Here is a 21977-nt window from a genome sequence, read left to right as displayed (position 1 = left end):
GTGCTGTCGACATGTAGGGTTTAATAATTCAGCAGAAGTATTGTATTTTCTAAGCTGCATTTAACACATGCTTCGAGCACTGAAAACAACTTATAACATCGCATGTAACTCTGACAAAACAATAGGGCCACGAGACTGAAGAAAAACAATTTAAGTGTTTAAAAAATAACCAGACATTTAATCATTTCAAACATGGCTACATTTATTCTCTACGTTAAAATCAAAACTGCACCCCCTACTCATTACTCTGGCGGAGCTGTTTAAATAATGTTAAACAAAACACAAAATAACTTTCATGTGAATGCACTCTAACTGCTGTTCACGCAGGCGATTATGATCACAAGTCAAAATGACAAACGGGTAATTCACACTCAATCAATAGCAAGCTAAAGTCAGAAAGAATCAACAACTCCGGATCAATAACCTCATCTCATGTGTAGCTTTGTATCACAGCAACGCCGTGGCTCATCATTCAGTGCTGCTAAACTCATCATAAAACAGCATTAATCATTTCCACCGCAGAGGTAGAGTAAAGCCTTCTGGTAGTCTCCAGTTGTGTCCTCCTGCAAGAACAACAGACACGTCATTATTTTATCAATCTTATACATTCAGAAGGCACATGCTTTATTGATTCTGTATTGATACATCAGATGTTCTTTTCCACTTTATTTGAGCCTTAAATAAAACACTTAGCCTGCCTATTTCTGTTCCACTATAAACATTTTTTTCAATAAGCCCTATTTTTTGGTATTGGTGTTTTTTCCAATGACACCTGTATATCACAGTGTCCCTTTTAATTCCCGAGGGCGGTTACAGCTCAGGTGGTTGAATGGTCTGCTCCTCCTCTCCACATGTCGAAGCGTCCTTGAGCGAAACACTGAACCCCAAATGGCTCGCATTGTCATTGTTGCTCTTGACAAAAGTGAAAATGAATGTAATGTAATGTAATGGTGCTGTCGTGAATCGCCACGCCCTCACCCTTCTGCCGACCACCCGGCTTGTATTAGCAGGCTCAGCGACGGCTACCAAAATCTAGCCAACTAGCTCATGTTAGCTAACAAAAACAAATAAATACAGAGCACAGGCAAAGCTAAACGAGGCTACAAATGCTACATACCCAGCCAGCTAACTACCTAGCTTGGGTTGTGACATTTCTTTACTCCATTTTATTACTCACTGTATTCATTTGTTTATGTATCAGTAATAATGGTTACCCCCACTGCTAGCAGTATAGTTCCACCATTTCAATAGGCTAAATTAGCTACATTTGTTGTGGTACATGATAAGCTGTTTGTTAACAAGTGAAACCAGGTGCAAACAACAATAAGCTTCTTTTAAATTTGGTGAAAGAGTTGTTTTAGTGGTGATGTTTAATTATATTTAGAATGAAATGCCAGCAATAGTGGCTTTGCTGCCATTTTGCCACCTCTTTGTTGACACTTATTTTCGCTAGGTGGGAGATATGGTATCTGTCTCTTGTACTTGTTCTCAATATGTCCGACCTGTAAGCGGCTCATAATTTTGTTCAAAACTATGATATGAAGTACAGAAATAGCCTAAAGAGGGGTTTCTTTCTCTTAGCTTCTTGTTACAGGATCTAGCTGGCAGGGTCGGATTGATTAAAGAGTCGGGTTGCAGGAATTGATGGAAATAATAGATATTTTTCAAAGCAGACATTTTGTTTGATGCTGCTTTCTCGTTATGTTGCATGAAAAGTATAGAAATGGGAAAGATTCCCACGTTTATCACCAGAAAACAAAAAGATGGTTGTAAGATTGCATAATTGGTTGTGTGATTGTTACACTGTGCATTAGTCTACCCCTAAATGTATAATAAGTGGCTGAAATTTGTTTGCCTTTTCAGGGACTTAAATTTATATTATAATATTATTATTAAAATTCTGATTTATGTGAATGCTACTTACAAGTCAGAAACGTGTGATTATGATAACATGAACACGGCATCATGAAAGCAGGAATAACATTAGTGATCAACTCTGGCTCATTTCAAAGAGCCAGTGATCCATAATACCAGGACCATGAAAGTGCAAGATATAAATGAGAGGCAGCCATAATTCATGTTATTAGTTACACCTGTGATTGACAAGTCAAAATATCAGCTGTGAGTCTATTAACATGAAAAGTAATAAAAAGTTCTATGAAATTGTGTCACTGGGAAAGGAAAAAGCTATTTGAAATAATAATTGCTATAATCAAATGAACTCTACTGAAACTGTAAGAAAATATATACTGGTTCATTTTTATATTTCACAGCATTTATTCAAAGGTTATTTCATAATGTCTTATTTATCTATTCAGTATTGTCCATTTGGGAGTTCCACTGGAAGATGGCAATAACTCTGCCTGAACATCTGGCCCCAGGAGAATAGATTAATTCACTTGTGTGAAAAGCAGGGAAGCAGCCTCATCACACTGAACGAGGCATTTAGAGTAAATCACAAATATGCACTCACTCACTGCACTGACATGAATGGTGTTTAAGCATAGTACACCCAGCTGGTGCTTTAAAGCATGCAGAGGGTACATAGATGAGTAGATGTTTTTTTTTGGCTTATTAAGGATTCTTTTTTTTATAAAAACCCACAGTGAAATATACAGATACACAGAAGGTCCATAATAGCTTTGTGTTTGCGTGAGCAGTACCTGGATAGTGGAGTACAGAGACGCTCCATACATCTTTTTGAAGCTGGCTCTGATGTCCAACATGTCCACCTCACTCCTCGACACCATTATCCTCATCAGGGTGTTGTCATCAGTTCCAGCGCGCTAAACACAGAAACATATTTACCAGCGGGAGTTCCAGCAGGTGGCACAGTTGAAGAGTTGAATTCCCATACTGTAAAGCCACTTTCTGAAAATGGGCACTTTAAAAACACATCTGGCTTTGTTCTCAGAAGATACTCTTGAAGGAGCTGTCCAGTGATTCTGGAAAGTTTAGCTCCTTAACTACAAGTCACGTAACATTTTTGCCAATAATTTTTAAATGCATGCTGTACAAACGTAGATTTGTGGTTTTATTTCTGTATGATATGGAAATTAATTTGTAGAGTCCCTGAACTTGCTTGAGGATATATACAGTAATTAATCACAGTGAACATCAAGTCTGCACTTTTGGGAAACATGCTAATTCACTTACATGAGAAGCTTCGGTAAGAAAGTGAATAAAAAGGTTTCCCCTAGATTTTGAACCATTACTTTAAACTGCCTTATAATGTGATGAATATGAATGCAGTTTTGATGTTCGTTGTTATGCAGCTCAAACACGTCTTAAGAGTCTGCTAATTCATTTTCATAATGTACTGAAATTAATGGAATCCAATTTAATATAGTAGAAAAAATACATCCACAATTCTAAAACACATCCACAGGGATTTCTCTGTGATAAAAAGGGGAATTTTAAAACATGCTGGTATGGTTTAAAGCAAATGTTAAAAAAAATCTGCCAAACAGTACCTCTAAAGCTCTTCTCATATTATATTAGTTAAATCTGTACAAAAACCAAGGCGTAAAAACAATAATTTGTGGCTTTTATGGGGGTTCATTTCCAGACTATTTCTTCAATTCGACTCCCCGGAGTTCCATTGTCCCCCTGAGGTTGCCAGGCAACCAGCGGAGACTCTGAGAAAGAGAGAAAACAAGTGTATTTCCTGAAATGCCAAACTATTCCCTAAAGAACCCTTGCTTGTTTTGTATTGTTTTTCTCTGTATTTTAAGACTTGTTTTGGAACAAAATCCTACAAAAAATATTATTAACCATTAAAAAAAAAACCACATATTATAACACACATATGAAGAACTCCAGTGGATACTGTGAGATACCTACCCTCATAGATTTATACAGGCCTTCAGCAAAAAAATCTGGGACACTCCTGGCACATTTCACTGTGGAGAAAGAACACAGGGCACCGACATGGTTCTGTGTCATGTTACTGACATATTGGTATTGATTTGTCAGGTGTTATCTTCTGCTGCATTTCATTCGAACATGCATATCAGAATAAAAGAAATAGAACAGCGTTTATGATCGGTCAAGGATCATCCTGGTAAATCACAGCTCTTACCAACAGCTAGCAGCAGGTTCTCCAGATTCCCAGTGGTCTCCCCTTCAATGCTGTCCTCTATTTCAGAGCCAGAGAGCTTCTTGTAGGCATCAAACACTAAAGAGAACAAAAGAACCACAGCAACACTTCAGGTGTTCTCTGGAGTCTTTGAAAATAGTATTCAGTATTGAAAAGGTTGCAACATTTTGACTTTAGGGCAACTCATTCTGTTATGTGAACCCGGGGACTAGATTTCAAGTTTTATCTGAGTTATCACATTGTGTTAATTAATGTATTGTACCCAGTCCATTTTATTGTTACCTCCATGTTTTATTATCTAATAGTTTATATATTTTTTTAATAATCTTCTTGTAATCTTTTTTTGTAATCTTATTGCTGGGTATTTTATTCCATCCAATTAACTGTATTTTTATTTGCCTGACTCTATTTAACTGTAGTGCTGAATGTCTGTTCATTTATTTTCCCCATTTAAAGCAAAAACTGTAACTTTATTTTGAAATAAACCATAATAATGTGTATTCATTATTTATGGTTCCAGGTGCGTAAACATAATCATAGAACAGTTTTAGGGTAGTGTAATAAGTAATTTTGGAAGACACTGGCAAGCGAAGTATTTTGTTGTTTAGGTATGAGGACTTGTTGATGCTAGGGATGCCGTCATTGCTGGTGATCATGTTCCCTTTCACTCTAGCTTCATCTAACCGGTTGACTGACCTGTTTGTTGTTGCTTGAGTCCATACACTTAAATTTTTCAGTGAGTTGCGTGTCTAGTCCGTCATCTGTCTGACAAACCAGAAACAACTGGTATTTTCCTCTCTTAGCTCTCTTTGCAGAGAACAATTTCTGCCCTCGGGACTGCCGCTGAGCTTGTGTGCTGTTTATCACACCTTAATCACCATACAAATTCCAGTGCTCTCTACTTTTGTTCTTATGCTCCCACCTTGTGTGTCTAACTTTTGTGTTTTTTGGACAGCTTTTGGCCTCTGCTGCACATTTCAACCTCTCTTCGTGCTTTTTACAATTATCCAAGCATTTGTGCTACTTTTTTAATTAATATTTATGTTTGTGTGAAAACATTAAAGGCTGTACTCTTCTCCTGAGATGTTTTCACTGTGTATTTCTGGATGTTTGAGAATGATGTATGTGCAGAGTTTTGACACGAGAAGGATGTTTTCACATTCATCTGCTGAAAGTGGAAAGTTTCTCTGTGCTCATTGAAAATCTGATTTTAAGGGGTGGGGTCTACGAGCATTATTTGTGACATTACAAATAATTTAGAAGCCAATCCTGGTCCAGTGTGCAACTGTGTGATGTAGAAACTTTAAACCACCAGTGCACATACACTGAGAATGGACTTTAGATTTAAGTAGGAGACATCTTCTGTCCAGCAATTAATAGATTTTGGAATTTTTAATGAGGTAGAAGGAGTAGATGCCTTTTTAAGGATTTTTAATACATGTCTGGAGAGGATCTTTAAGTTACCCTGCTCATTCTGACATTTATTTGAAGTATAAAAGCTGCCTGACTTATTTGGGTGCAATAATAAAGTAGAGCATGAATGGATAGTGAAGGTATGTTGTTTGCAACCTTTGATGTTTCTCTCTTCAGCAGGTTTGACAAAATATCAAATATGCTGGCACAAACAAACTCTCACACACTCACCTTTTCTGAGATGTTCTGCGCTCCTGTTGCCAAGAATTGTGATGAATTTTTCCTCATCTGTGCCAAACTTGCCCTCACCAGCAGCATACAAGTCCTGTAGTGGCAGATACACACTTGTACATTTACACACACAGAAGTAACCTGTGTAGACATGATTTATTGCAACGCACAGAAAGAGAAAAATTGACAGCACTGATGTAGGACCTTGCACTGTGCCAAAACACCAAAAAACATTTTGTTTTTCTCAGTTCGTCTCTGATGTTAGAGAGAAATTCTGGATTTTAGGTCTATGTCTCACCTCATGGTCAGATAATTAATCAAATACAGAAATACTATTACTACTACTGCTAATAATAATGATGATAAAGAATCAATAATTAGAAATGGTTTATTGGAAACAAGATGTTCCATTCCTGGAGGTTTGCGTCCTTTAATTAATTTTTCCTATTGACTATTCTTCAGACTTGGCCTTTAGTTGTATTACACTTTTAAAGAGCAGCCAAACAAATATGATCATATATTTAACATGTTGACATTTGAAAGAAAATGGTGAAATTAAGTTAAATATGATCTATAGCACAGTAGTCATACACTCGTTTATTTTGTTCTTTTGTTTTGTTTTTTTTAAATATGCTGTATGTTGAATTTTAACATTAATAAACTGTCACCATGTTCATTTCAAGACCTCAGTGAAGTTACAATTATATTACAACAATCTCCAACATAGGTTTGACTGCTTTATAGAACAAAGAAGGGAGTGTAGCCCTTAGCTGTGTCCTCCTCTTTCTTTCTGGTGGGGAGTTATAGTGAAGAATCAATACCATGTTCACGTCTGCCCATTGAATACAAGGCTGCAGCCGGCAGCCGGTTGGCTTAGCTTAGTTTAGCATAAAGGCTGGAAGCTTCCTAACCTAGCTGTCTACCAGCACCTCTAAAGCTCACAAATTAACATGTTATATTTTGTTTATTTAATCTGTACAAGATCTAAGTTCATAAAAACAACAATGGGGTTTTGTGCTGGATTAGTTCTTGGGAGCAGTTGCCAGGCAACCCGCTGAGACTACTGGAAGTTACTGCTCCCAGTCGGGAAATAGTCCATGTTTTATTTACTATAAGCCATGTATCGTAGTTACCATGAGCACATGGGTTAGGGTTAGAAAGAGAAATCCTTTTTCCCAAGGTATTCTTTGTGGGGATTTCTTAATTGTTGTTTTTTGGGGAAAAAATACAGTTTGTGCCCTGGTGTGGTGGTGGTGGAGGAATCTGGTGTTCAGTTTTCTGATCCAGTTCTTGCTGCCCGTAATTATTTGTTTTGTATTCCTGTTACAGACCTAACCATGTTAATAAACCCTAGTTGTGTGCCCTGTGTGTGTGTGTGTGTGTGTGTGTGTGTGTGTGTGTGTGTGTGTGTGTCTTAAGTTATGATTTTTATATGTTAAATATATGTGTTGTGCCAGTCTAGTTTTAATTGTGTTGCCTGTTTCTCCTACGTATGAGATGTCGCAGTGTTTACACTTTATGACATAAGTTGTGTTTTTCTTTGCTTTTTTTTAATATTTTCTTCTTCTTCTCTTTTTCCATGAGCACGTGGGTTAGGGTTAAGGTTAGGGTTAGGGTTTGCAGAACGGTTCAATATCTCTGGTGAGAGATTGGAGGCACACCAGGGAGGGATAAATGGACAAATAGCAACATCTTCTTCGTGACATGGGATTATTATCTAACAAGGATTGCTGAAAAGGGGATCCCTTCTGAATAAAAGTGACCTTTTGAGCAATGAGCCATATCTTGTTTTTCTTACCTTAGCGTCTTTCTCGATCTTTGCCTCGTCTACCCCTTCCTCCCTGCTCCCCTTCACGGCCAGAAAAATGACGGACCAGACAGAAAGGCAGAAAGGTAGGTTGACAAACAGAAAGCAAAAGTAGGTCAGTGTGGATAGAAACACGATGAGCGCAGACCTGCTCAGAGCCTCTCTCAACCCATGTAACCCCGGAAGATTACATTATCCATTAAGTGTCCCAGAAGCATGAAGATTACATTTCTGTCCGTACACCAAAACACATTCGAGAACCCGACTGTAATGTATTGTGTTGTCATCACCCTCCCCGTGCCTAACCCACACCTAAACCTCTCATGACTTTGTAATAGCATCACCAGAGGGTCATTATCAGGTAAAAGAAACATAAGTCGTTCCAGCAGCCCCCATTCTCTACCTGCAGGAGGATCACCAGTAGTTTCTGATAGTGCCCTGAGGTGTCACCGCAGATATCCTTCTCCAGCTTGCTGGTAAACTCTGGAGGAAAGAGGAGAAGAGGGGCAGAAGATTGCTTACATGTCTTTCTCACAACAGTCACTGACGGTTGAAATCGACCCTAGTGGGACATTTTGCGGGAGGATCTCGGACAGCAGATTTGATTAGTCAGCTAAAGGACAGCGTGGCCTTCTCTTTGTCCGGATCAAATAAACTGGCCTCTTTGGTTTTGGCCCTCTGTGCCTTCGATGTCGCATACTATTTTCTATTGTGTTTTGTTGCATGGCAATGGTGATGTAACTGCTGTTACTGGTTAAACAAAAGCTCTATCTATGAAGGGATGTTGACAATCACAATCTGAGTGGCAAAAAAGCATTTTTAGTGGATGCACTTGAATGTTCTCACAGCTATCTGAATTAAGAGTTTATTTTGAAACCACTGTTGGTTATTGTTGAAAAGACAATGGAAAGACTAACAAAGACTTTTTTTTTGTTTTATGATTATCTGCAAAGTAAAATAAAAATAAAAAAGAGTCTTGTGGTTTTTAGTTACAAGCTGAACTGAAAAGCAGTGCGGCAATCCCTGTTAGATGAAAAGTGTGTTGCACATCTGATCACACCCATTACCAGTTGCACATTTCACCCTCTCATTATAAAGCTCTAAGAAACTAATCAATAACGGTGACAGTGAACATCTTAATCTGCTTTTGTTTCTGTCTTTCACAGCAGAGTAAGTCACCTTTCTTGTACACTTTGATGATATCTTTCATCTGTTCGCTGGTCCTGGAGGACATGATCTCAATCAGCACGTCGTCATCAGTCCCAGCACCCTGGGAACCAAACACAATAAATGGATGAACTCGATATGGATTTGTCTGGCAGCGTGTTCTCACAGAAATCTTATCTCTTTTGCTATTTTAACCAATATCATGGTGTGCAAAGAGCAATATTTGTGAGACAAAAGTTAAGAATTGTCAAAGAAAAAAGGCTGAAGGAAATACACAGAATACACTGAAGCGGTGTGCAATTAGAGAATGAATAAGCCCAGTTTACCGAAGAGAATTAGCTCTGAGGATCAGCCATACTTTAAAGCCATTTCTCTTCTCCTCGCTGTAATTAACCCTCTAGCAAAAGTGGAGCAGTAGGTGTGATGGGAATGTCACCGGCAAGTCCTAAATGCTTTGCCTTCACTTTGATTGAACATTTCATTTGCGCTGGTAATGCGTATGTGAATGTGATTAAAGAATAGTCAGAACAAAAAGAAGTTCCATTAGTAACTTATAAGAGGAGTCAGGTGTTTGTTGAACCTATTTTCTTTAGGCAGACTTCATTCAAACTTTATGAGCCATCAGTGTGACATAAAAAGCAGCAGAGGTAAGTATGTGAAGCCTCAAAATGTCTGAAATATCTAAGCTATAAAACAAACTAATACATCCAGCCTACAGCATCAGTAAATTATATGTGTGATTAAATATAATACCACTACTTCTGTGTGACAACTTATTGATTTGAGTCAAATTAGAGGTGCAACAAATAGATATGAAGAGACTGTTCTGTTACTACCTCCCAGGTGTTACAACCTGCACTGAGACCCAACACATGTGATGGGAAGCAAAGATAATAAGATAGGAGAGAGGCTCTAATGAAAACCAGTCTTAACCTCTGACCTTAAATAGATGTGAAGCAGATGTACAGAGGTTAACCAACTGATGAAAATGACACCATATGAAACATGATTTTAATTATGGAGCCTAGGTACTGAATTGAGTGCTTGGGTCAGATGTTTCCAGCAGGTATCATGTAAATATCAAACCGGATTTTGGTTGCAACCACCCAACACTTGTACTGTGGGCTTATTCCATTCAATAAGCATGGTATATGCTTCAGTACAGTGCTGTATCTCATTAAGTTATGTCACGGGTCACTCTTACAGAGTTGTGATCTTAGAGTCAAAAAACATGTTTTTATAGCAGTAGCTACAAGAAGATTGCCTCGAGCAATCACAGATAATGGCAATTTCCTGACATTATTGTGACAACGGCACAAATATTGCCATGCCGACCCTGAACAGCTTCACACCTGTGACAAGGGAATACAACAATAATACACTCTTTTTGCACCAAGTGAAATCGTTTGTGTCCTTGTCTTTGTTTTTGTTTTTTAAAAAATGTCTTATTGACAATGTCAAATCCTAATAAGAAGCTGTAGTTGGTGAATGCTCACAAATATGTTTTTTTTACCTTTTCCAAAATGTTGACATTTTAATTTATTTTATTTCACTCTTCAAGCCACTTGCACAACCTGATGTATAAATATGTTAATATGTTGTAACGTTGGCAAACAACTGTCTACTCACTGTCACCATAAAGCAACATAAACAATCATTTGAAAAAGTCCAATATTCAGTTTAACTATGGTTTGGTCTCCAGAAACATCTGAGTAAAAATATCTGGCTATTTTAATACAGCTACCACCTGCTGCTGGAAACAGTAGAGCCACAGATTCGGATGATAGGTCTCTGTGGGTTCTTTATTAGAAGAGACCCCTTAGGTCGTTTTTCATTGTTAATATGAAGTTCAATGATTAGTGGAGGTTTTATCATATAAAGTAGCAGACTTTGACGTGTTTCAGATTTTCTCTTTTGCCCACTTTCAACCTATGCATAAGAACATTATTCCATATGAAACAATGCATAAGCAATTCTAAATATGAATGCATCCATTGAAGGCGACCTGTGGCGTCTGTAGATATAAATGGGGTTCGTTCTAAGGTAACAAAAACACAAAAATCATTTGATTATGTACTAATAAAAACATAGTTATGAATATTATATCACATTTCTAAAAGATTCCAATAGATCCTCCTAAGTGTTACACACTGGACCTTTTAAATGCTATGTAACCTACCTGTCACAACACAAATAAAGCAAAAACAAAAAATCCTAAGAACTGGTCTCACATATGTGGTCCAATACTAAGGCGCTGTTATTGTGTATGCTGTCTCACTGGCATGGCTTACATAGAAGGGAGCCTTCATTACTGTTATTAGTTCACACACATGCTTTTCCTGCTATGACAAGTTGAAATGAGCTCCAAGAGAACGGTCTATTGCTCAGCTGAAAGTTTTTAGCAGATGTTGGAACATCTGTGTACAAGTACAAGCACAAAAAAGGGAATAAACGCGGTCGTCTGAGGTTTGCAACTCATTTGCATATAAGACCCTGATGACTTTACTTTCATCAGTTACCTTGAGAGCCTTGTGCAGCTGGGAAGCATCATATGAAATGGGTGGGGTCATCAGGGCCACAATCAGACTCTCAAACAGCCCACCAAGCTCAGATTTTAGTGCGCTGACCAAGTCCTGAGATGATTAATGACAAGAACAAAAAACATCCCATTAATAATTGTGTTTGTAAATGACTTTGCATCATTTAAATGTTGTTACATTAAAGAAACTGAAAATCAATGCAATCTGACTATTTTAACTCTATTCATAGCAATAGTCTTTAAAGGCATGAACCATATTCAGCATTCATTCATTTCACTGCATTGCTGAAAGGAATTCAAAGGAATGAGGATAATCATAAGAAATGTACCTGCAGGAAAGAAAAAAAAGATATATTTACTTTGCAGTATTTCCAGCTAATCAAGCAGGACATTTTATTCAAAGGCTTCATCTAAATTGATTTCTGTACACAATGAATCACATATTTGGGCCTCGCTGGGAACAAGATCTGATTATAGCCGCTGAAAAGAGTAATAGCATAAATATATATACATATAAACACCCAAGGGATGTTATAATCTGCGGTGCTGGGCCAGGACTCTGCAGTATACAGAGTCGAACACTCATCTCTTTAACAGCTCAATATATGAGACCCCTTACAGATAATCCCCTTATTCTACGTTACATAACCCATCTCTCTTTTCACATAAAAATGTGTTTCCATTTTCAGATCTGTTAAAAGCCAGTCAAATCAAATTTCCATAAACGGTTTGTCAAAAGGTGCACTACAGAGCAGAAATCTGACACTGTGAGTTATAGAAAATGATAGCAGAGATATAAGAGCATGCACTCTAAAGTGACATGATCAAATGCGTATCAGTATTTCTCTTTACTTTTTTGGCACCAGTTCTCAGTTCAGATGCTATTGCAAATGAGTAGTTAAAGCTAGTGTTTCAACCTTTAAATAGTGGTTCTGACAAAACACTGTAATATTCCGAGTTTTTCCAGGAGCTACTTTGTGATTTTCTGATCTACCTTTTTTCTCTCAAGATGCCTCATCTATTTGTACTTCAGGCACCAGTTACATTTGCTGGAATGTTTTTCAATAACCTGCACAGACAGCAAATTAACTTCCACTCCACAGGTGGTCATAAAATAACTTGACAGTGTTATAGAACAGCAAGAGCAGGAGAGCATAAAATGACCCACGGTCTAATATAACTGACTGAACTGAGTTCTGGTCCATGGAGGCTGCAGGAAATTGGTCTTCTTTCCTATTCTACGATTCATTTTCCCCCATATGACTGCTGAATGTTGGTACAAAATGCAAACTCTTGCTCTTTGATTCTTAATGACAGAAGAACTGGATGTTGTAGATGGTTGGATGACTTTGTGCAATTAAACCTTAGTGTAGCTGAGGCAGCCAGCGGTGGAAAAGGTCAGATCCTGATACAACAATGTCAAAAATACTAGAAGGAAAAGTCCTTTCTAAGTAGTGCAGAAATTATACCAGCAAAATGCATTTCAAGTATTCTACAGAAAAACTGCCCTTGTGACTGACACACTTACATTATTATATATCCACAAATTTGTTTTCATTGTTGTTTTGTTTTTTTGTGAAATAATAGATTATTTTACCTCAAACAGGTATTTAAATGAAATGTCTCCTGGTGGAACTGCTGACATAGACATCTGAAAAGCCTACACATTACTTTTTTGTAAGGGATCACAAACCATGAAAGTTGAGGCCCACCCGTTTAAGCTCTAACTATGCACTGTATTGTGCTTTATAGCACTAAGCTTTAACTGTCAGACAAATTTAATGGAACGAAAATATAGTACTTATTAGTACTATACTTAGTACTATAAATATTCTTATAACATTGGAGGAAGCAATATAGCAACGTGACATGACTGTTGCACTGGCTGATACTGTATGTTTCTTCATAGTATTAACACATTGAATTGATCCCACAGACACCATCTTGCTACTGTAAATGGTCAAAGGATTCTTATTGCACCTTTCTAGTCTTCCAAAGACTAAGTGCTTTAGAAATCTGGGGTTCAGTATCTTGCTCATGACCACTGTAACATGCAGCAGGACATGCCAGGGATCAAACCCCAAACCTTCATTTATTGTGACTCACCATTATCTAGTGAGTGACAATAAAAAAAGCAAAGATAAGAGGGATGTCTAAAAAAAACCCAACATATTCTGAGAATTAGATTTTTTTTTCTGCTTTCATATCCTGGTAGCCTCAGATTGAACTTGCGTATAAATCTGTAGTTGATAATAGTCCCCAACAAAGCACAGTTTACTCCCTTTTGCTCAAAAGTACAGTGTCCAGTTTAAAAAAAAGACTATATATATTTCTAAACGTTTAGGTCTTCAGTAGGAATGAATGGGTTTGGGGCAGAGTGCCAGACAGACAGCTGAAAAGAACTGAGGACAGACACACAATGTTGGTTTTGATCTTTGATGGGATTTGTTGACAATAATGAAAATATAGAATACTGCCAGGATCATTCTTATCCCCGTGCCTTCAACGTTTCTGGATTGAGCGTCATCCAGGTGATGTTGGTGAGTGAGACACAGTGGCTGACATGACCTGTAACCATCCATCAGTTTGACTGCCGACTGTCACCAGCTCTCTGTTTCGTTCCCAGCGGCTCGCCTTACCTTTCCGTATGCCTTTTTGTACGCTGCCTTTATTTGCTGGCGCTGGTCGTTGCTGCGGGCTGTCAGAAGCATGAGGATTGCATCTTCATCCGTACCTGAAACAAAAGGGAAGTAAACATTGAATTACATTACAACAGCACACATTCTATTCTATCGGATTTATATTTAAAATTCTTTATTATTTTCATACACAAAGGTATAATAAAGCATTATTGTGTTTGCACCCATCATCTAGCAGAAGCACGCTCTCGAAAGCAAAACATGATTGAGAATAATTGAGAGTTTGGAATATAGCCCTAAATGAAAAGTCAACCCTTTAAAGCAGGAGATCAGCATTCAGAGGGATTTGATCTTACAATCAATAGTTCCTGGAAATCACCAGAACCTCAGAGGAAAAAGCTCAGAGAGACAAACGAAGAGCAACACGTGATATTTCCTCTGAGGGATCAAAATGTCAAATTAGTCCAGTTGGAGGGTTAGGGTTAGTCCTAACCCCCACGGGTCTGGGGGTGCATTTTCAGCAGCACAGGCAGGGCAATGGATTTATGAATACACAGCACAAATAGGGTACTGATACTTCAGAGCCATGGTCAGGGCCATAGGCTCTAACTTGCATAAACCTCAGATAAAGGATCAATGAGTCAGGCAGACTGGACTAACATATTCAACTAAACAACCCCTCCACCCTGCACTCTCTCTGCTACTGGGCAATGGAGAGGGGGAGGTATTTTGGTCATTTTGATAACTAGAGGAAGGCCTCGCCCCTCATCCCCTCTCAAATTGCCTTCTGCCTTAAATAATAGGTTCACATTGTTGTCTTAAAACAATAACCAGCTTGACCAACGCAGTCTCATTGAAATGAATGAGGAGGCTGTGTGCTTCTTTTTTATTTTCCATTGTTAAGTATCAGTATTATATATTGCCTGTATCATCACTTGGCTTATTTCAAACTATTCAAACCATTTCAGATTCTTTAGCAGTCCACCCTCTGCTTCTGCCGTCATATTACAGAATCAACTGACACTGTTTGGTGCCAAGTGTATATTATATATTATATTACTGATTTTGTAGAAATGACTTGTGATGTGTCTTTGGAATTATTGCTATAAAGTTTAAGTTTAAAACTTGGTGATACTCAGCTTCTCTTCTAATTGTTAAGAGCACCAAAAGCTTCCCTGACAGCTGTGCCACTACTGTGTTTTATTGTTATATTAGTTTTAAAGAGCAGCAAAGCAAACATTAAACTGCATAAACAGAATTGCACTGAATTTGTGTGTATTTGTGTCTGTACTAATGGCACATAAATGAGACACCATTGTCACTTGTGGGTATGTGCAAATAAACCTGCTGTATATTAGATTATGTGCAACTCCCACAACTTTAAAATAAGCCTTCCTGAAGGTTCAATAACCAGTAATATACCCCTGAAACAAGATGGACAGATTTTAGTTTCCCAGTGTGAGTGGGAAAGCTAAACAGCAGTTAAAAAGACATTTCTCCTAATAGAACTGACCGATTCCTTTCATGGCTTTATGGAGGATTTCAGCATCGTGTTTGGCGTTGAAGTTGACGAAAGGTCTAACACTTCCTCTGTACGCCTGTAGGAAGAGAGCAACACAAATGAATGTTTAATACATTTAAAAGACATTGTTTGCATCTATTGCACACAGATAAAGAATCAAATGTACAAACACAAAAGCATACACTCTCATATATTCTTTTGTGTTTATGCTGTAGAATTTAAGTCATACATACGATTGTACACCTGCATAAAAATGTTGTGGACCTGTTTCATTTTAATTGTTGTATTGTGTGCATATTAGTTATAAACTTAAAAGCAATGAGTTTCTTCAAAATGGTACTGAATATTGCTGCCAATGACTGTTGTAGCTGCCCTGTAAAAGAATGTTACCACTGAGCATCAAAACCGCTCGGGTTTAAACATATCCAAAGTCTGGGTCAAGTACCGTAAGTATAACTTAAATGTTGCTGCTGGCTGCTGCTTTGTGTTATGCAGATAATTTTAAAAAATGTACTGTGTCTCACTTGTGTTCAGATTGTTTTCCAGGGAAAATGTCATTTAAAGAAAAAGCAATAAAACGTCTGCCTAAGCTGCGCCCTCGTTTCAAACTCTGCGCAGGTGGGAGAAATGCAAGATAATTGTCTCCCCCTCCTCTCAGTGTGAGTGTTTATTATTTCTTTTGTTGTTCATCTGTTTTCAAGAGAACACGAGGATGTTTGCCTTGAAGTGTCAATTTAATACGCTACTGTCACAGCCTTGATCCTGTCTGCATGCACCATGAAACTGAGCTTTAATTTGACACCACGGTCTCTCTTCATCAATGTTAGCTAACAAAAGGTTTTTTTTAGATAACATTGTGGCTCTAATGATGGTAATGTCAGCCCACCACATGGGTCCAAGCTGAAATCTCTAACTATTGGATGTCTTGTCATTAAATGTGGTACAGACAATTTAAGATCCCCATAGGATAAATCCCAATGACTCTTCATCTGGTGCCAGCAGCAGGTCAAAGGTTTCACTTAGCAAGTGAAAAAGATTATCTTCTCATCTACCACCACCATAAAGTTAATGTTTCTGGTTCAGAGTGAGATATCTCAACAACTATTGGATGGATTACCATGAAATACGGTAAAGACATCCATGGTCCTGAGAGAATTGATCTCACGGATATTAGTGATCCTTTGACTACTCGTCTAGCTCCATCGTCGTTACAATTTCAACCGGTCCAAACTTGGTTTATAGCCAAATGCCTGTAAGACTAATGGCATTCCCACCAGCTTCAACTTTACTTTGTGTTCAGTGCTAATTAGCCTGCGCTAACACGCTAAACTAAGATAATGAACATAGTAAATCTGTTCATTGTTCATTTCCTGCTGGACAAAAGATGTATCCTACTTCACTGTACAGTCCATTATTAGTGTATGTGCACTGATGACTTCAAGTTTCTACAGCACATCTGTTTAAATCGCATACTGGACCAGGATATACTTCCAATCGAAATTCCAAATCATGCTTGTATACCCTACCCCTTAAAACTTTCCACTTTCAGCAGATGAATATTAAAACATCCTTCTGGTTTCAAGCACACATACATGTACATACATCATTCTGCACAGTGAAACTCAAACATCCAACTACAGGAACAAGAATAAATACGAGTAAAGGGGGACATAAGAGTAGGCCTATGGATACATGTCAGCCATCAGTCAGTGCTAATCTCACAGTTTGGCTGTTTTGTTCCTTTTCAGTGCCATTAGGGAGCATTGTCTCGTCCTTTGATGAAATTGTAACCCGTTGGGGATACAAATAGACAAACGTACCTGCAGTTTCCATGCTCGTGGTAATACAATATGGTACAAATTAGACCACCGTCATCAACTGAAACTGAGTTCTTGCCGTCACTTTGCGTCTTAAATCAACTCATCAGACAGTCTGAGGTCTCTCGACAAGCTAGAGAGGATAAAATCAAATCAAGGGTATCAAATGAAGCTGCTCCTTCTGTTTCCGTGCCAATGTGAGTATACTGCACGAGTCGTACTAATGTTTTACTGATGAGTGCATCTTCACAGAAAGTCCTTTCAGTGAATTAGGGATCATCCAGAAGTCAGGGTGTCTCTACACATCAAATTGTCACAGTATAGAAAACATAATGAAAAAATTAAGATCCACTGAAATGAAAATTCAATCAAATTAATAGAAAGAAAAAGCATCTAGAGTTACATGCAAATCAAGAGCTGGTGCTGACAGTTATTTGTGATGTGCTATGTTTTAGACTGATCATGCAGTACAGGTCTTGTGAGGCTTGAAAAGGCACTGACCTTTCAAGAGTTAAGATACACTTCATCACACAAAAACATATAGGTTAGTGCTGGCGCTGTGGCTCAACCACACGAGTCTTAATTCCAACTGTGCAAAACAACGTTGATTCTTGGCAATTCTCATAGCATTTACCACACTGACCATATTTAATTTAACAGAAAATAAAACAAAAAAAGGAAATAGTTACCATCCTTTTTGCTGATGGAAGACAGTTGTAGACTGAAAGAAAGTGGAGCAGATGACAAAATCCTGATTAAAACAGGCAGTGTTAATGTGCCTAAAAACACATTAAGTAGGCATCAACACAAGCAGAATAAGTAAGCGTGTGTTCTTACCAACAGATGTGTTCTCCTCACAGGTGATCCGTGGCTCAGGTACAAGCTCTTTATTTTCTGCCCCCTAGAACTCCTCCTGACTCCATTCAGGCTGCAGCGTCACCGGGGAAAGCTGACAAGATGCACTTCCTCATCCGCATGCAGTGTTGTGTTTCACTCACTTGTCAGTCAAACAGGAGATCATGACCTCATGTATGCTGCTTTGTGGGACCTTCAAGTGATGAGGAGTTAAACGGTCGTTTCCCATATATCAAATTACATTTAAACAGACATTTTTTTCCACGGAGATTATCCCCTTCAGTTTAGTTTGGGTTAAGTTTCTTTGCAAATAATAATTCTGGATAAAAGAACAGGAAGCATTAACTGCACAGATGATAACTTTTGACTATGATGAAGTATTTGAACCTCAAATATGTTTTGTATGTGAAATCCAAATGTGTAAAATAACTTGAATTGTTAAATAAATGTAGTGGAGTAAAAATACAATACTCCTCTCTGAATTGTAGAGTAAAGTGGAAGGCAATGGAAATACTTGAGTAAAGTACCTCGAATGTGTATGGAAATGTACTTTCCACCTGCTTTGGAACATAAGCCCATAATTACTTCAATGTCATGGATCAAGAGAAGCAGAGAGGTTGTAATTATTTTTAATCAAAAAAATCATATTGGAATTAGACTCAATTTAACACGTTATTTTTAATTAGATGGCTTTTCCATTTTGACCTCTATATCATTTGCTTTACGTTTCACATTCTGCATTTCTGACGATAACATGTTTTCAAGCCTGGTTAATTCAAGGTACATGTATGTTATGGCAAACAGGAGACAAACAGGAGATGCTTGATGCCTGATAGGAGCGAAGGGATCAGCAGAGCGAAGCGCCGGGGAGCAGCTCACATATCATCAGTGCTGTCCTCATCCCTGCAAACCTTAATTAAAGTGAGCACTTGTGAGAAGATGAGAGTGTGAACACCATCTATCAGGTTATCCAGTTACGGATGCTCGCCATTTCATCTCACAACCTCCCAGACTGACATGGAGCCACAATTCCTTTAATTGCAAATGAACAAGCATCTAATAATACACTTATCAGATTCAATGGAGAATTTTCCACATAACTGTCTTTTTTCCGCAAGTGACAGGCCCAATATTAAATGGCAGTGTCAGTTAAATATCAAAAATCTGTCCAAATATAAGCTACGAGATCAAGATTTTTATTTCAAGCTAAGTATTCCCTACTTTAGTAAGCTACATGTCTTAGTGCAGGATGTGACATTAAAGGCCCTGAAAAACAATTTTTTCACTCAGTTTTAAAGTAAGAGCAATGGGATTCTGTATGAGTGAAGATTTTATTCAAAGCTTTGATCTGTTTAGAAGATGAAGATATATACTTTATTAATCCCCTATTGGGGAAATTCTTCTTTTCACTCTTTTTTATTCTTACACACACACACACACACACACACACACACACACACACACACACACACACATTTGTGGACATGCAACAGGGAGAGAGATGGTGGAGTGATGGGCTTGCCACGTTAGCAGTTCCTTGGGGTTAGGTTGCCTTGCTCAAGGGCACCTCGGCAGTGCACAGGAGCCAGTCCACACTCCATATTGTGGTCTGTGGGATTTGAACCGGAGACCCTCCGGTTCCCAAGCCAAGTCCCTACACAGCAAGCTTTTTTTCCTCCTCACTTTTCTTACTGATTTGAAGTGGGCGGGGCTCAGTGGGATAAAAACAATGTCATGTACCTCTGTGCACTAGTCAGAGAATTAAACTGTGATGACAACCGGGGGGTTTTTTAATCACCATGAAATGGAAAGCAGAAGACTATTTACAATTGTATATTTGAGTTTTTTCCTGTAGAAACAGGCAGCTAGGAAGGCAGTTGTTGTAATAGCCAATAATGCTGAATGAGTGTTAGCAGTCCTATTAGCTCACTCTGTTGAACAGCACGGACAGAGTGGGACCAAATACAGCGTCTGAGGTCGTGTTCGATCAGTTTGATGACAGGGAATACAGTACCGACTCAGTTTTCTTGTCAGGTTTAGCTCCTGGAAACCAGGGGCTGAGTAATGTACACTGAGCCGAACGGGGTCTACCATTACAGTTAGTAGCAGTTTGCTACTTTAGCAAGTGTATTGGGAAAGTCCAGGAATTACCTCTGTACCACTGTTGTCAAACTGTCCTCCTTCTGTCTGGTTTTGTTCTGTAGCACGCTAACGGTATCTACAGCAGCAGTTGAGGCAGAGCAGTCAGAGGAAATAAGAGGAAAAAACATCAAATATTTTCCCCCAAAAAATATGATCCAGTTTCACCCAAATCAGTGATAAAGTTGTGTTTACAGTAATCACTGAGGCCCAGCCTTTAGCTTTGTCACTGGAATCCCAGTGTGTGACATTAAGAGGATCTATTGGCTGAGGAAGACCATGTGATATGACCCAAAGCTCTAGAACAACCACTGAATGGACCTTGAGATGCGATTTTGTCAACTGCAGTTAAACTTTTCACCTGAAAATAAAATTTGATCACTTATAACAAGTTATATACGCCAAATCAGTGAGATTGCAAACCGCTGACTGCTGCTTTCACTTCCTACTATCATCCCTGAGTTGTCACTTTCCAAACTGAATCACAGTGAGATTTTCATTCATGAGAAGAGCACCATGGGACAGCCTGAAATACAGAGCTGTGGACAGCTCAGTTTGTAAGGTGCTGACTGACAGACAATAAGCTCTATCAACAATCAAAGAGCCTCCCCAGCCACCACCGATCGGCTCTGTTTGCAATCTTCCTCTGTGCTCAGGGGCAGCTGCTCACAAATGCAAATGGCTCCATTTTTAACCAATATCACCTGGCCTCATGGAGCTTTTGAGAGCATCCACGTTTTGTTGGAACACCCTTTGTGTTTTCTAATGGGCAACTGTCCATGGATCTGATGTGAAGAACCAGCATCGGACTGAGAGACAGTGGTTTCATCATCCTGTCATTCTGTGGCCATTTTGAACTGGCGCCACTCATAACTGTCAGATACGAACGATACTTCAAAACATAAGTGACAACGAAATGAGTTCACAGTATTAGCTGCACCAACAATGAATACTCGGAGTTTGAAAGGAAGTAAGCTATCTAGCTACTTTAGACTAGGTTCTAGTAGGCGACGTAACAAACAACTCAAACTTTTATGTTTGGAGCTACAGAAAGCTGGATTAACTTACTTTGATTTATTGCTGAGCGTTAGATGAAAAGATTGATACCAGTTTCATATGTGTGTGCGCTAGTCTACTGTATGGAACTAGAAGCAGCTGGGAATTATTTTAGTTTAGTCAGCATAGATTGGAAACAGGGGAAACAAACTCTGTCCAATGGTAAAACATCTGCTTATCAGCACCTCTAAAACTCATAAATGAGTATGTTATATCTGTGTTTGTTTAATCCATACAAAAACTAGTGCAAAAATAACAAATTGTAGAGCGAGTTTTTTTCAGTCCTAAACCAAACAATCTCCTGGCTTTACCCTTACGCTTAACGGACAAATATGAGTGAGGTATCAATGGACCTTTTTTCACAGCAGCCATTTTGACAGGAAAGCCATTTTCCTTTAAAACTATATATACATTTTTAAATGTAGCTACTTCACAGCTGATCCTTTCATATAATATATAAGTGATTATTTTCACAAGGTTCAAAACAGCCACTATTGGAATAAAGGCCTATATCATGAGTTCATGTTTTCTTCTCTTGGTCAGAGGCAGTTTTTTTTTTTTTTACCTTGACTTATATTTTATTATCTCCAGGTGTTTTCGTCTTTTCTTTACCAGTCCTCTCTGAAAAATACAACCAGATGAGAGGCCTAGAAAATGGACACAGAATATGAGACAGACTCCATATTTCCGTAG

The 21977-nt window shown here is 38.4% G+C and overlaps 1 protein-coding gene across 1 annotated transcript; it reads right to left on the bottom strand.

Annotated features, from left to right (window-relative positions):
- Window positions 1-176: 176 nt before the first annotated feature.
- On the bottom strand, window positions 177-18217 carry anxa5a (annexin A5a). The gene is made up of 13 exons (XM_051420460.1): window positions 18072-18217; window positions 17924-17955; window positions 15409-15493; window positions 13896-13990; window positions 11237-11350; window positions 8730-8820; window positions 7954-8033; window positions 7542-7592; window positions 5744-5837; window positions 4082-4177; window positions 3844-3902; window positions 2664-2786; window positions 177-563 (listed from the first exon to the last, which is right to left on the bottom strand). Exons 2-13 carry the CDS (start codon window positions 17924-17926, stop codon window positions 504-506), a joined length of 951 nt encoding a protein of 316 aa, XP_051276420.1. The 5' UTR covers window positions 17927-17955; window positions 18072-18217; the 3' UTR covers window positions 177-503.
- Between the last annotated feature and the right edge of the window lie 3760 nt (window positions 18218-21977).

Source organism: Dicentrarchus labrax, unplaced genomic scaffold (assembly GCF_905237075.1).
Source record: "Dicentrarchus labrax unplaced genomic scaffold, dlabrax2021, whole genome shotgun sequence".
Classification (NCBI taxonomy): Eukaryota; Metazoa; Chordata; class Actinopteri; family Moronidae; genus Dicentrarchus; species Dicentrarchus labrax.
This window is presented reverse-complemented; position numbering and strand designations above follow the sequence as displayed.

What these genes read in the sequence shown, in the direction of transcription:
- anxa5a (XM_051420460.1), bottom strand. An exon ending in AGCTGCACAAGGCTCTCAAG is followed by an intron (nt 8,821 to 11,236) that starts GTAACTGATGAA and finishes TTTGGTTCCCAG; the next exon opens with GGTGCTGGGACTGATGACGA. An exon ending in CGCAGAACATCTCAGAAAAG is followed by an intron (nt 4,178 to 5,743) that starts GTGAGTGTGTGA and finishes TGTTCTCTTTAG; the next exon opens with TGTTTGATGCCTACAAGAAG.